Source organism: Urocitellus parryii, chromosome 12 (genome assembly GCF_045843805.1).
Source record: "Urocitellus parryii isolate mUroPar1 chromosome 12, mUroPar1.hap1, whole genome shotgun sequence".
Lineage (NCBI taxonomy): Eukaryota > Metazoa > Chordata > Mammalia > Rodentia > Sciuridae > Urocitellus > Urocitellus parryii.
Genome location: NC_135542.1, coordinates 67,443,611 through 67,459,280, shown reverse-complemented (window position 1 = coordinate 67,459,280; position 15,670 = coordinate 67,443,611). Strand labels below are relative to the sequence as shown.

General features: G+C 33.2%; 1 protein-coding gene across 1 annotated transcript in view; it reads left to right on the top strand.

Annotated features, from left to right (window-relative positions):
* Srbd1 (S1 RNA binding domain 1) overlaps positions 1-15,670 on the top strand; it is a 210,755-nt gene that overhangs the window by 56,167 nt on the left and 138,918 nt on the right. Inside the window, exons 11-14 of the mRNA XM_026385739.2 lie at positions 351-458; positions 4,429-4,586; positions 7,897-7,987; positions 8,681-8,788. Of these exons, the coding sequence (XP_026241524.2) occupies positions 351-458; positions 4,429-4,586; positions 7,897-7,987; positions 8,681-8,788 (465 nt within the window). The remainder of the gene's footprint in view (positions 1-350; positions 459-4,428; positions 4,587-7,896; positions 7,988-8,680; positions 8,789-15,670) is intronic.

Here is a 15,670-nt window from a genome sequence, read left to right as displayed (position 1 = left end):
GCACTGTTCAGTTCATAGCAGTACTGTTAGTCCACAGTAATAATTTTTTGGTGACTTTCTTGTATCTTGATATTTTACTTATTACTAATAATGCTTTGATGACTCTTTCCAGCAGATTTTTTCCCCTTTAAGTTTTATGTCTAACTGTAGTTAATAGGTTTTTAAAAATAAAACATCCAGATGTCATAGTAACAAGTTCCAGACACCACAGCCTCTCCTTACAGATTATGTTACTTTTTCTTTAATAAAGGCTTTTCCCCCATTGCCTATTTCACACTTCTTTCTTCCAGGTGTCCTTTCATGGTCTCATTATTGTCACATCAGGTTTAGTATGGGCTTTCTTTTTGCAGGTGGAGACCACGTGGCTTTGCAAGGCCAGAATTAATGAAGATTTTACATAATTCACTGGATGATTCCTTTAAACGCCTTATTTATCCTCTTCTCTGTAGAGAGTTCAGGTTTGTATTTTGTCTTGCTTAATTTTGTGTGCTATTTATTTTGCATTGTACTGTTAAAGCATATAATAAGTATTTGTTGATTGAGTCACAAAGCCAAAGAACTTAGAATCACAAAGTCTTAAGTTTAAGTCTTGATTGCAATCTGTACGTGCCTTATGCATAAGTCTTAAAACTTTGTTGTTAATTGTGATATACTTTTCAAGCTGGACCACTTATGTAGTCCAGCTTGAAAAGTATATTCTGGAATAATAGTCTTGCATTTTGACAACCAAGCCACATAAATGGTTTTATTGATTTGAGATTTGGTTTGGAAGAAACAAACTGAGAAGTTAATGGAGAAGTTACGTGCAGTCATTTTTTAGAGGTAAGAGAGCCAAAGAAAGCATAAGCAGGACATGATGAATTTATTACTGTGAAGAAGGAAGGCTGTATTTTATTCTCTAAAGGGGAAGTGTTTGGATGAAATGTTATCAGCAATGATGAGCAAATATCAGGACATTATTAAAATAGCCATTTAAAGGGACTAATAGAAGTTCTAAGAGCAATAAAGATGAAAACTACAAAAAAAAATGGGGTGCGGATTGTTTTAGATGAGAAGATGGAAAGAAAAGAAATGTAGGGAGGCAAACCCCCTCCACTTCCATTTTCTCCAGCCTTTGTTCTGGTAGTCAGTCCTTAAAAACTAGCCATTCTCTCATATGGTCTTTCCTGAGTGGAATAGATTTATTTCATTCTCACTTTTTTTGAAGTTTCAGCAAGGGCTACCTGGAAATTTCAATTTCTAACCATCTCATCAACCTTACTAGAATTTCTAACAGACTATATACTATTTGTCTATTTCTCTTTTGCTTGACATGACCATTGAGTTCAGGGTATTGAATGAGCAGGTACTCTTAATGACACATAGCTCTCTTGTTCAATTTCTTTTTATCAGTGACATTCAGTTTCTTGTTTCAGCCTTTTTAGTTGAGAAGTCCCCTAACAATAGTGTTCATTTTGAAATTTTGTTTCCAATTTATGTTGTGCAACATCTCTTGCTTTTGGTGATAGGGCATAAAATTTAAATATAGGAAATTCTGTCCTTAGTGAAGAAAAAATTATCTTATTTAAAAATGTAATTCCTTTTATATGGTTGTCATTAACTTATTTTTTTTTCATTATGCATGTTATGTCCAGTGGCACTTTTGACATTTTTGCATCTATTTGATTTGGGTGGCTGTGGAATAATTTTGTTCAGATTGAATATAAACAATTGGTGCAGGAGTGTCTAACATATAATCTAGCAGTGAGAAATCACAAGGACTTTCCTTCTCTTTTTCTAAAATACCTTTGGTTAAAACAGTACATCTTCTTTCAGTTCTTAAGTTAGTTTGCAGACATTGTCTGGAGATGTGTCTTGATAGATATATTTCCATGAACAACAGTTGAGGAAGGCAGTCCCAGTCAGTTTTACTTTTTTTTAATAAAGAAAAATCATTTTTTTCTTTTTTTTAGTTGTTATTTTTAGTTATACATGAAAGTAGAATGCATTTTGACATATTATACATACATAGAGTATAACTTCCATTATTGTGGTTGTACATGATGTGGAGTTACACTGGTCATGTATTCCTATATGAACAAAGGAAAGTTATGTTCAATTCATTCTACAGTCTTTCCTATTCCCGTCCTCCTTCCTTTCCTTCCATTTCCCCTCTTGCCCAATTTGGTGAACCTCCACCCGCCCCCAGCGGGCCCCCTGCCCACCCTTCTTCTTTATGCTGAGTAATATTTCAATGTGTATACATTCTACGGTACTTTATTTTTCTAATTAAAAAGAACTTTGGGGCTGGGAATGTGGCTCAAGCGGCAACGCGCTCACGTGGCATATGTGGGGCACTGGGTTCGATTCTCAGCACCACATAAAAATAAAATAAAGATATTGTTTCCACTGAAAACTGAAAAATAAATATTAAAAAAATTCTCTCTCTCTTCTTTCTCTCTCTCAAAAAAAAAAAAATAGAAAAGAACTTTGTCCCAACTATAGGAAAATTGAAAGCATCAGTAAAGCACAAAAGGGGGGAAACATAATTTCGCTAGAGATACCCATTGTTAGCCATAGTTTTCTCCATCTGTGTGTGAATTAAAAGAGACCATTAAGACTATGTTATTTTGTAGTCATTTTATTCAGTTGACTATATCCTATGCATAAACTGCTTTTGCATTTCTTATTAACATGACTGTCATGATCATTCATCCATGTGGCATTTTTCGTATCTACTTTATTTATCTTTTCTACCTTGTCAGTTATCAAGAAGTGTTTTACCATCTTGTACTGTATCATGCATTGTTCCTTCTCTTTATATCCATGGTTACTGTCTTAGTTCAATTCATCATCATTTCTTGTCTGGATTACTGTACTAGTGTCATAGATGGTTACTGTCTTCTATCTTTTCCAACATAGATTCCACATTGCCATTTTAAAATCCCCATCTCATTATTTTATGCTAGTCTACTTACAGTCCTCCAGTGTATCTTCTTTGTCTCCAGGATAAAACCCAAGTTGGTCAGAAGAACATACATGACCCTGTGTGATCTGGGTTTTTCTTTCTTCTAGAGCTTTTATATGTTCACTCTGTGGCTTACAAAATTACTCACCTTTTCTATGAGTCATTTCCCTTTCTTTCATCTCCGTTTCCTCTTGATTGACCTGAGCTTACCTAGTTCAGCTATCCTTCCTAGACATTCCTGTTACGTTAGCACTTAACCATTGTTTTAAACTTGCCTGTGTATTTTTTTTTTTTTCCACTGCACAGTGAAAATCAGGGCAGAGAATCTTGTCTTTTTGGCTTATACCAATCATGGTACCTTCTGTAAGACTGTTAACAAATGTTCATCCAATGAATAAAGTAAAAGTGTAGATATAGAAATATTTGGAAAGATACTTCTTCTCTTATTTGGCTGAATTTAGAGAGAATGATAATGAAATGTTTAGAGAAAATGGAGAAATCTTTAGAAAGTGAATTAAACCAGAGACACTAACATTAGTTAGCTGTGTGCCTCTTTTATAACTGTAACATATTCTGCTTCAGCACTGATATAAAATGTGCTTTGATGACTTTTATATGTTCAGTTTTCTTGTGGTCAATAGCATGTGTAGTTCACATAGTCTAAGAGAAGTTATACTCTATAAATTCTTAAGAATTTCAGGAGACAGTATGTGGAGAGCTTCTATTAAGTAGGTCAATGGAATAAAATTTGGTTTCCAAATGATTTTAAGCCATATTGGACATTTTTATCTTAGAGTGTGCCTAAAAGCACACTTAAAAAATAACTTCCTTTCATAAAACTGAAATTATTTATATGAGGCATGATTCTGGACTGTCTATTAGTATCTATGGTAATGTCATGACACTGAGAATGACAAAGGGGTAGATGTGGAGAATAGAGTAGAGAAGATGACTGGGATATTTAAAGGTAAATATATAAAATTAAATGTTATTGGAGGCTATCTGTGATTCAATAATTTGTTACTCTAATTTTTGTGTGTATATTTTTCAAAATTTGATAAACTTTAATTTGACTCCCACATGACATGCAAGTCTTTATACATTTTTTCTCACATATATGCATATCTACACTGTATCATAGCTAAAAGACTGAGAAGTGATATGTATACCTCTAATCATATTGCTTTTGTATATAGCAAAGAGCAGACAGAGAAGGAAGGTAGGTATGACAAACTCATAAAGATTACTTCAAAATTTTTGTGGTATTATATATTACTGTGACTAGTAAAAATAGACCCAATCTAATTTTTGTATGTGATGTTTTTCTTTTTAACTTGTTATAGGGAATGTTCCTGTGAGGAATAACTAACTATACAAAATGATCCCTGTACTTTTCCCCTTTCTATTTATTTATTTATTTATTTATTTATTCATTCATTCATTCATTCATTCATTCATTCATTTATTTTTCATTTCTGAAGAGCCAAACTGACATCAGATGCAGAGAAGGAATCAGTAATGATGTTTGGACGGAATCTTCGTCAGCTTCTTTTAACAAGCCCTGTTCCAGGCCGCACCTTGATGGGAGTGGATCCTGGTTACAAACATGGTTGCAAATTAGCTATAATTTCTCCTACCAGTAAGTTCTTTTTCAGCTTTTTATATAAAAGTTGTTTGGTCTGTTAAGTTTTACTTTATAGATTTCATGGGGATTTGGAAATAATGTGAATTTTTGAGGCTTAGCAAATGGTTTTCTCATAGGGATATGAGAACCAGAGAATCAAACTTCATATTTCTCTTTATTTGTTGATCAAAGCCTTCAACATATGACCATCATTTACCTCCTTCCCTATTTCTCAGTAGAGAACTGAGGATTAACAAGGCTTGAACTTGAACCCTATCATCCTTCATCAACTTGGTTGACTTAGTTATATTTGATGCATTTTATTTCTATATGTTTTAAGCACCAAAAGACACTTTTGATTTGTCCAGCTAATATTGTTTTTTATATTCACTCATATATTTACCTTTTCTAATACTTTTCATTTTTTTCTGCATTTCTGTGTTTGCAGTTGAGCACATTTTGCATGGGCGGCAGACATGAAAATCTTATGTTATTAATTTTTATGTGGGTCAGATGATGAGAAATTGTCTCAGTTTTTATTCATCTGAAAAAGTGTCTTTTGCCTTCATTTAAAAAAATTTGTTTTATTAGTTGTTAATGGATCTTTATTTATTTTATTTATTTTTATGTGGTGTCAAGGATGGAACCCAGTACCTCACATATGCTAGGCAAGTGCTCTACCACTGAGCCACAACCCCAGCCCTCTTGCCTTCACTTTTGAAAAATATTTTTTTTTTTTTTTTTTGAAAAATATTTTTGATGGTTGTAGAATTCAAGATTGGTTGTTACTTAAAGATGTCATTCTATTTTTATTTTATTTTTTCTGGCATCATATTTTCTGTTGAGAATTTAGCCAAAAATCTTATTATTGTTCTTTTTGAAAGTAATATGTCTTTCCCCCCTGTTTGCTAAGATTTTCAGAAGTTTTCTTATGATATGCATGTGTGTGTGTGTGTGTGTGTGTGTGTGTGTGTGTGTGTGTGTGTTTGCATGAATTTCCCTTGGAGGTTTTCAAAGCTTTAGCATTTCTAACTGTTCTTAGAAACTTTCTAACTTGTGTTTCCTAGGGAAGTACTTTTTGACATTTTGGGATTCTTCTGTTCGGAGGATCATCACATTTTCTATTCTCTCTGCTTCCTCCCACACAGATGCTTATGTGCGTAGGTCTTAGCTGTCAGTGCATTGTACCCATCTGCTCAGTTTTGGGTTTTGTGAAGATGTTTTGTTACGTTTATTATAGATGCACTCATGGGGTTTTGGTTTTTTATTCCTAGTTGTCTTTTTTTTAAAACATGATTTTTTTTTTTAAAGAGAGAGTGAGAGAAGAGAGAGAGAGAGAGAGAGAGAGAGAGAGACAGACTTTTTTAATATTTAATTTTTAGTTTTCGGCGGACACAACATCTTTGTTGGTATGTGGTGCTGAGGATCGAACCCCGGCCGCACGCATGCCAGGCGAGCGCGCTACCGCTTGAGCCACATCCCCAGCCCCAAAACATGATTTTTTTAAATAACTTTATTTGTTTTATTTTTTTATGTGGTGCTGAGGATAGAACCCAGTGCCTCACATGTGCTAGGCAAGCGCTCTAACACTGATGCACAACAACTCCAGCCCCCTTAGTTGTCTTTTGGTGCTGTTCATTTTTATAATAAATGGGAAGTCTGTTTTATCAATTTTTTTCTTCAACTACTGATTCATCCTGTGGCTTTTATCTTTTGCTGTGTTAACTATGATGAAGTTTATTATTCAGATTTTTTTTCAAAAAATGTCAAATTACACTTTCCTTAGTTAAATTCAACTTGGTCATGATTCTTTCTTTTGGATATGTTAGTAAATCAAGTTTTCAGTCTTATATTGCTTATAGGATAATTCTTTTTAAAATTTTTAACATGTAGATATAGGGACTTATCCTCAATCTTCATTGGTAAGATTTTTCTAAGAATTATCCATTTCATCATTTAATCAAAATACTATATACTATTATTTACATACATACTATTATTTGAATCTGTTTCTTTTTAATTTGCTCCATTTCTAGTTACAGCTTCTTTTCATTTCTATACTCTATTCTCTTTTCATTTCTATATATATAGCTATAGATAGATAATATATCTCATATTCTGTATTTTCATTTTATATTCTATAGCATATTTTCATTTCTATTATAATTTATGAAATCATTTTAAAATATAATTTATTTGTCCTGCAAAAACCAAAAACAACCAAAAAAGAATTTTACACCGACTGCTTTAGGAAAATCAGCTCTTCACTTTATTATTTGCCAGTTCCAAGTGCCTATTTGAAAATATTTTATAATTTGTAATATATTTATAGTTATATTTATAATTTAAATATAATAAAATTATTTCTAATATAATACTTTATATTTATTTATAATTAAAAAACGATTCTTTGATTTTTCTTGATTGTTAATTGCTAAAAGTATTTTTTTTTTTTTTTTTTTTGGTACTGGGGTTTGTACTCAGGAGCACTCGATCATTGAGCCACATTCCCAGCCCTGTTTTGTATTTTATTAGAGACAGGGTCTAGCTGAGTTGCTTAGCACCTCGCCATTGCTGAGACTGGCTTTGAACTCGAGATCCTCCTGCCTCACCTTTACCAGCTAGGGATTACAGGAGTTACACTTGTTACAGGATTACACGCCTGGCTATTAAAAGTATTTTTTAAAAAATAATTTTGTTGCTCCTTTGTGTTTTTTTTTTCTATTTCATTAATTTCTGTTTTAACTTTATTATTTCCTATCTTCTGCTTTCTTTGAAATTATTCTGTTGTTTTCTTAACCTCCTTGTTAGGAAAACATTGTTTACTTTGGTCACTTATTTCTATTAGGTAATTACACTCAAATCTGCATGAAGTTTTAATTAAAACAATATTTGTATTAGAAATAAAATATTTTCTGTGTATTGTAGTGTAGAAAAGTGCAATTCTTAAATATATAACACAAAGATTTTTACTAGGAAACAAATTCATATGTCTACAACTAAAAAGAAGAAAAGTAGTATCACAACACTACAACAGTGTTTACTATGTAGTGAGTATTCAGTAAATGTTAGTTTTTACTAATTTGTTAACATTAACTGTTTTGTGTAGCAAAATAAGTGTAGAGATTGTTACAATCCATGTTACTTTGAAAGAAACAGTTTTTCAGAGGTCTTAGGGAGAAGTGAACATGAATGATTTAGATTGCATTTGAAAAGACAAGCCTTTTCTCTTACAACTGGCTTAATCAAAACACTGGTGTTATATTTTGTAATTTCTTACAACAAAATGGCTTTTTATTTAATTTTTTTTCTATTTTCTTTTAAGGTCAGATACTTCATACTGATGTGGTTTACTTGCATTGTGGACAAGGCTTCAGAGAGGCTGAGAAAATAAAGAGGCTTTTGCTGAATTTCAAGTATGAAAATAAGTAATCTTATCAGTACTTCACTGGCCCAGCAAGAAATTCCTTTGAAACCTAAAATAGGGAGGGATCAAGGGAGGTGCCTTGGTGAGAGAGAAGGAGGCATGTAAAACAATGCTGGGGCAAACTTCTGGAGAACTGCATATGGGGATTCCTGACAAGTGCTGCTTCCTCTCTCTTTCACAAATAAGAGGTGGTGATGTTGCCAAAAAGTGAGCATTTATTTCTTCTGTTTGGCCAGTCTTCATCCCCTGTCTTCTTTTCCTTACTTCCTTCCTTTCCTTCCTCCTTTTGTTCTCTGAGGAATGGTCATAGTTTTAGTTAAGAATGTTCAGAAATTATGACAACATAATTCAGCCATATTGTCTTTATTACAGCTTAGAATGCTCCAGCTTTAACCTATTGCCATTTAATTTTGATTCCTGTTGATGGGAAGAAAGCTGACTGATTCTTCTTGACATTGTATGACAATAAACTGTTTTTTCACTGCCATCTGTACCAAATGCATGGGCAGCATCTTTTAAACTGCATGTCTATTTTCCTTTGAAACAATGGAGAGGTTGCTTGGATATATGAGAGAATAAGAGCCGTGTGGAATAGTATTTGTGCATTCTGTACATTTTCTCTGGTTGATTTCAAAGCATGCCTTGAACTTATCCAGTTTCTCATTCTGTTTCTGCCTTGAAGCTGCAGCACAGTGGTGATTGGAAATGGAACCGCCTGCCGGGAAACCGAAGCTTACTTTGCTGACTTGATAATGAAAAATTACTTTGCACCACTGGATGTTGTTTACTGGTAAGGATGTTAGGAATATTTGTTTTCTTGGAGAGCCATGGGAGCTTCTAAAGTTCCTTTTGTGATGAATTCTCCTTTCTCTTTTTTAAGATATATGTCTTATTTGTCCTCCTTTCCCAACCCACCTCTTGTTGTTCATGAGAGTTTTGTAGAATTATGTGAAGTGTCTGTCCCTTGGAGAAATTTAGGACAGGAATGACTAGAGCAGGATGGGTCCTGAATCCTCTCACAGAAGCAGCATATTAGGGCTCACCTAATGTGATTTTCCAGGTGTGCATGGTGTGTGTGTGTGTGTTTGTGTTGGAGGGTACCAGTCCTAGGTTAGCAGTTACAGATTGTATGTAACTTTGCCTGCCTTCTCCCAAATATTTTAATGAATCATTGCCCTTCAGAACTGAGAGCCAAGGTAAGGATATGAGTTAAAAATAATTTTTGATGTTCCTTTCTCATTTGTCTTCCTGGTTACAAGTTTTTTTTTTTTATATATAGGCATATATATAACTTATGGATGGTTGTGGATCAGTTTGACTCAGTTTCTTTTAGGATTTTCTGGTAGTTCTGTTTTCATTTTCTGTCGTTTTCTCTTTGGACTTCAAATAGCCAAGATTACCCATTTCAAACTGTAGTAGAATGAATAGTAAGTCCTATAGGGTTTATTTCTAAGAAAGAGGGTAGAAATAGTGGTGGGTATTTAGGAGAACAGTACTCAAGAGCCATTTCCCATTGCTTAATGAGAAATCTAATAACTATGATTGTCAGATAATAAATAGGGGATTTGTAGGATGAATAATGCAAAACAAATAATTAAACCTACAAAAGGAAGAACTCTAGGATTCATTTAGTAGGCTAGAAAATATGGGACAGATATTTAGCGTAATATTCCAAGTGCTTAGAGTGTATGTAATCAAATTAAGTCAGGAAAACAAAGTCAGGGTGCCCAAAGAGAACTAGGGGAAAATTAGGGACAAACTGTAGGTTCCATAGAGCATGGTTCAGGAAAGTATAGATTCAAAAGTTCACCTTAGCTTTTTTCCTTCTCTCTCTTGTGTTACTCAAGTTGGCCTAGGTAATATTGTGGGAATTCCTATTCTGAAACTGAAAAAATGTACTTAGTACTTAGTCCCTTTGAGAACCTAAAATAAGCACCTGATATAGCTGATTCTGTTAGGTTTTTTTTTTCCCACAGCCAACTTTGATTTCTTTTTTACTTGTTACGTTCATTTGATGTAAATATCTTGGGTATATTTGTAGTGATTATAAATACAGCTCTCAAATCATAAAAAACTTGTAATAAAAACGTTCTGAATTGCATGTGAATATTTTGAGGAAGGGTACTGGGGATTAAATCTAGGCCCTTGCGTATGTAAGGCAAGTGCTCTACCACTGAGCTATATCCCTAGCCCTCATCTGATATTTAGATAGTATATAGTACTAGAAAGGGTGGGCCATGGAAAGACAAATCTGGATTTCCTTTTTGTTTTCATCATTTACTAGTTATGCAAGGTTAGAATAGTTTCTCAGTTTAGCTTCACATTTCCCTTCATCTTTAAAATGGGAAAAAGAGCTGGGCATGTGTCGTATGTCCATAATCCCAGTGACTTGGGAGGCTGAGGCAGGAGTATCATAAGTTTAGGTCAGCCTGGACAATTTAGTGAGCCTATCTCAAAATAAAAAGTAAAAAAGGCAGGGAATGTAGCTCAGTGGAGTGCTTGCCTAGTCTGCATGAGACCTTGGGTTTAATCCCCAGTAGTACAAAAAACAAAAAGCAAACAAACAAATGAGAATTTACAGTGACTGCTTTAGGAAAATCAGCTGTTCAACTTCATTTTATTATTTCCCAGTCCCAAGTGCCTATTTGAAGATACCATGTTTTCTCATCTAGCACTTTGAGGTTATATTGAAATTGAAATCTCCATGCTTTCTCAGGTAGTCATTTTTTGGTACCTTCTAAACAAATAAGCTGATGTACATTTTTATATTCCTTTCACTCATCCTGAAAAACCTTTCCAAGTGATAGATACTAACACATTTCCTCTGACCTCTTCCTTCTAACACTTTTACCTTGACTTGCTGCAGTAGGTTAGCACATACCATGATCCCAAGTTAACATTTCTATCATGACCCATATATCCACCTTTTCTATCATTTGTTTCTCTCCCTACTCTTAAAATACCTTACATATTATGGGGGAAGTCATCCAAAGCTTCAAATCAAGTTGCAGAATGTAATTTAGGCTCAGTTAATCAGACAGGTTTAAAAGATGGAAGTATTCTTGAAAAATTGCACTATTTTATGTATCATTTAAAGTGTATTGATGGAATGATTTGCTATTTTCAGTCTCCTGCCAGATTGCAGGCACTCAATTTACTAATGTCCTAATATTTGTTTCTATTAATGTTAAATTACTATACTTAATTATGTTTTAATCTTTTATTCCTATTTTTTCTTTTATAAAGAATAGGGATTTTTTTGGGGTGTGTGTGTAAGTAACAACAGTGAAATTTATTGAAATGTAGAAATGGCTTAGCTGCTTGGAGACATTTGTGTTCATAGGTATTGTCCATTGTCTCCTTCACTGAAGCCTTCTCAAATCAAAGGTACATATTTATCTCTATCTCCTTTACATTAAGAATATTACTTAAGTGTCTATCTTGGCAAATATTAATTTTATAAGTATTTATTCATATTATCCATTTAACTTTTTAGTTAGATGTGTCTTCTTAAGACTATTGACTGGAATTATTATAAGTTGAGTACCATTTACCTGAAATGCTTGGGATAAGAAGTGTTTGTAATTGTTTTGGATTTTAGAGTATTTGTATGTACATAATGAGATATCCTGGGGATGGGACCCAAGTTTAAACACAAAAATTTATTTATGTTGCATATACACCTTATATATATGGCTTGAAGATAATTTCATACACTATTTATGGTGTACCCATGTTTTGACTGATCTTTCACATAAGGTCAGGTGTGGAATTTTCCACTCTGGTCTAATGTCTATATTCAAAAAGTTTCAGATTTGGGCACATTTCAGATTTTAGGTTTTTGAATTAGGGGTGCTCAACTTTTATATGCACAAAGTATAGAAATTTCTGTACTGCATAATGCTCCACTAATTCTGACTTTGTGCTCTATTTTTTCATTGATAAGAAAACTTGCAATTGACAATTATAGACTTATAGTTTCCCTAAAATAAATGATGATTTGGAAATAAGATAATTATATGGTTAGAGTTGTTATTTAATGAACTATGAAAGAACTGAAAATAATATTTAATCTCTGTATGTTGTATTTCAAACTTTGATTAAAAGATTAGGCCAAATGTTACTTAGAATCACAGCATTTTGTGTATTTTGGACTATCACAGATATACATGAGGCCACTTAAAACTTGGGAGCAGAAAATGGAAGAGAACATTTTGTGTTGTTTTTGACTTTAAGTTTAATGTTTCTACTCTGAAACATATAGATGGATTTGAGTAGGCAAATATAGGAAGCAAGAAAAATAAATTATTTTTGCTTTCTAATGATCTTTCTCATTAGAACAGTGAAAAAATTTGAAAATAGATTGAACTGAGAAGGTGTGGTATGTAACAAAAGAATGAGAGAAAAAAAAGAAGGAATGCTATTATATAGAGGGCTGGGAATGTGTTTTCAGAGGTTACTATATACATGGGGCCTAGTGAGTGAAGGCCATGGCCTTAATCAGATCATATTAGACAAAAAGGCCTGATGCTGGACACTTGTGAAGCACACATTGAAGCCTATTCTGGTGCAATACCAACCTCTAATAAAAGAAATTGGTATTGCTTTAATTTAAGGAATATAGCTTTGTTGCTTGAGATAAATTGATGTATCCGCCAGAGTTTCTAGCTGAATTACAGGGAATTTGATTGAGCCTTAAAGGATAACTCACTTGTTATCTTGATAGCAAAGCCAGTGAAATTTTTTTGCCTTAAAATTTTAAAAGTCAACTTTTTTTCTTTAAAGGTATTACTAATATGTACATTAATTAGAAAATACAGATATATGGTAAAATTTTCTATTTGCTAAATTGCTTGGACTATATTTCTGGATCTTTCATATGTGTGTGTGTGTGTGTGTAAAGAAAATCATATATATATTGTTTTCCCATGCCAACAAACACACTCTGCTTCATCTTTTAAAGTTTACTGGATAACATTCTTGTGTAGTTGAGTCTTATTTAGTCATGCCTTATTCAAAAGCTTGGTTTTTCTAGTCATTACCATTATAAGCTGAGCTAAAGTAAATGTTCTTATGCTTAGATATTTGCATGTGCCGTATTTTCTTTAAAATACATTCTGGGAATTAGAGTATGAGTTTAAAGGAGCACCTTACCTCTTCTCCTACCTGAAAAATGCTGAAATACCAAACCTAGAATACTTAGGTTATTTCTATACTACATTTCTCCTTTCAATATGTTAACCACTTCAGGATTCTATTATTTAGAAACTTTTATATTGCTTTTATATATATAAAGGTCCACACAGAAAGGGAAGAAAATATTTTTTGGGGGGAATGGGGATACCAGGGATTGAACTCAGGGGCACTTGACCACTGAACCAAATCCCCAGCCCTATTTTGTATTTTATTTAGAGACAGGATCTCACTGAGTTGCTTAGCACTTTACTTTTGCTGAGGCTGGTTTTGAAGTTTTGATCCTCCTGTCTCAGCCTCCTGAGCTGCTGAGATTATGGGCGAGAAACATTTTTTTAATTGTCAAATACATCAAAATATGCCAAAGACTATATAAGTTCTATACAATTTAAAAAGAACAAAGTGAACATTCTTGTTCCCAGCTTTGAAGCCCCTTATGAGCTTCTTCTTTGGATTGTCTTTTTCTGCCTATCCTCTTTCTATACCCCATGTAATTGCATGTTTTTGTCAACTTCCTTGCTATGCCCAAAAGACCTGCTAAGAACAAGGTAGAGGAGGAGGAAAAGTTTATTTGATTCACAATTTCAAACGTCTCAATCCATAAATGCCAACTCTATTGTTCTGGGCTGGAGGTGAGGCAGAACATCTTGGTGAAAGGGTATCGTGGAGAAAAGCAATTCAGGACATGGCACTAGGAAGCAAAGAGCTCCACTTACAAACTATATACCCCAATGGCACACCCCCAGTGACCCACTTTCTCTAGCCACACCCTGCCTGCCTACAGTTACTACCCAGTTAATCTATTCAGCTGGATCAACACATTGATTAGGTTAAATCTCTCATAACCTAATCATTCACCTCTAAATTTTCTTGTACTGCTAACACATGAACTTTTGAGTGACACCTGATATCTAAACCATGAAGCTGCTATTTTGAATTTTATGCGAATTATTGCTTATTAAGAAAATTAATTCTAATTATGCATATGTTAAAGTCTTTGGAAATACAGTGCTATATTGTCTTCCAAAATGATTTCCAGTTGATACTCTTAGAAATATCTCTGATTCCATTGTTTTGTGGCATTGGCTATTAAACACTGTGTCTATTTTGCTATTTTTGTTTTGATTTTCATAGACTTGAGTTGATTTTCATATAATAAACTAATAATATGACCTTATGTAGGATACGTAAGCTTGTTGTAATAGTTTCTTTATCCATAAAATAGGATAATAATAGTTCCCATCTTAAAAAATTGTTTTGAAGGTTAAGTGACTTAATACATGGAATGTGTTTAGAATAGCACCCGGTACATACTTGCCATTATTATTAGTGAGATCAGTGGACATTTATATTTCAATTGTTCATTGGCTGTTTGGGGGTAATCAGGGATAGCTTATTTATGTCCTTTGTTCATTTCTTGTCCCTATTCCAGGTTTTCATTTCATTCAATGATTTGGGAAGTCTTTCTATTATTAATTATTAATCTGTCATGATTTTTGCAAATTATGGAAATAATTTTCCCCATTTTTGTTTATAATTTGATCTTTTTATATACAGAATTTTAAATTTTCTCAGATTTATCTTTTTGTTTTTGTTTTTTGTATTATGTTTGAGTCTAGAATATTAAAAAGTGTTGTATAGTAACGTTGAATATATGAATCTCACATATGTCCAGGAATATCAATTTTTAAAAAAATGCAAACCTCTCAAGCTTTTATTTTCCTAACTTTTCTTTAATTCTTTTTCTTTTTCTTTGTGAAGCCTCAGAATTACTTATATAGTTGCTTCAAAGTTTGATTCTCTAAGAAATTAAAAACTGACTAGAGAACCTTAGTTTAGATAACAGAAGTAGAGACTAGAAGAAACTTAAATAACCTGAGAAAAGTTTTGAAAAACAAAGGATGGATGCTGCTTTCCCCACCCCTTTGTTTTTAAGGTGTCCTCATTCACCCAGCTGTTATATTTTGTGAACAGCAGAGCCTCCTGGTTTCTCCCCTTTCTTCACCTCCCCTTCTTTACTTTTCCATTTCCTTTCTCTTTCTTTCTTTCCACTTCCTTTTCTTCCTTAATTCTTTTGTTTGTTTGTATGTAGTTTAGTCATCTCCTGTTGTTGGCCAGCAGGGTTATTTCCAATCTCTGGTTCTAAAACTAGTGGTACAAACCAACAAACCATAATTTTAATATTTATTTACAGGCATATTTAGTATGATATTGGTTATGAGCTGAGGAAGAAGGGCATTTCTGATTTTAAATTTATCATTGATACTCAATAGTAAGAGTATTTATATATTGATAAGAAAATGAAGTGTTTTTTTTTGCCATCAAGTAGCATTTTATATTTCTTTTATTCCATTTGTAATATATTGGAATTGTTAAATCTATGAGGTGATGTCTTTTAGATCTTCAAAATTTTAGCCATTACTCTTCAAACATTATCTCATTCTCTCTCTGTTCTTATTCAGAAATTTTAACTATATGC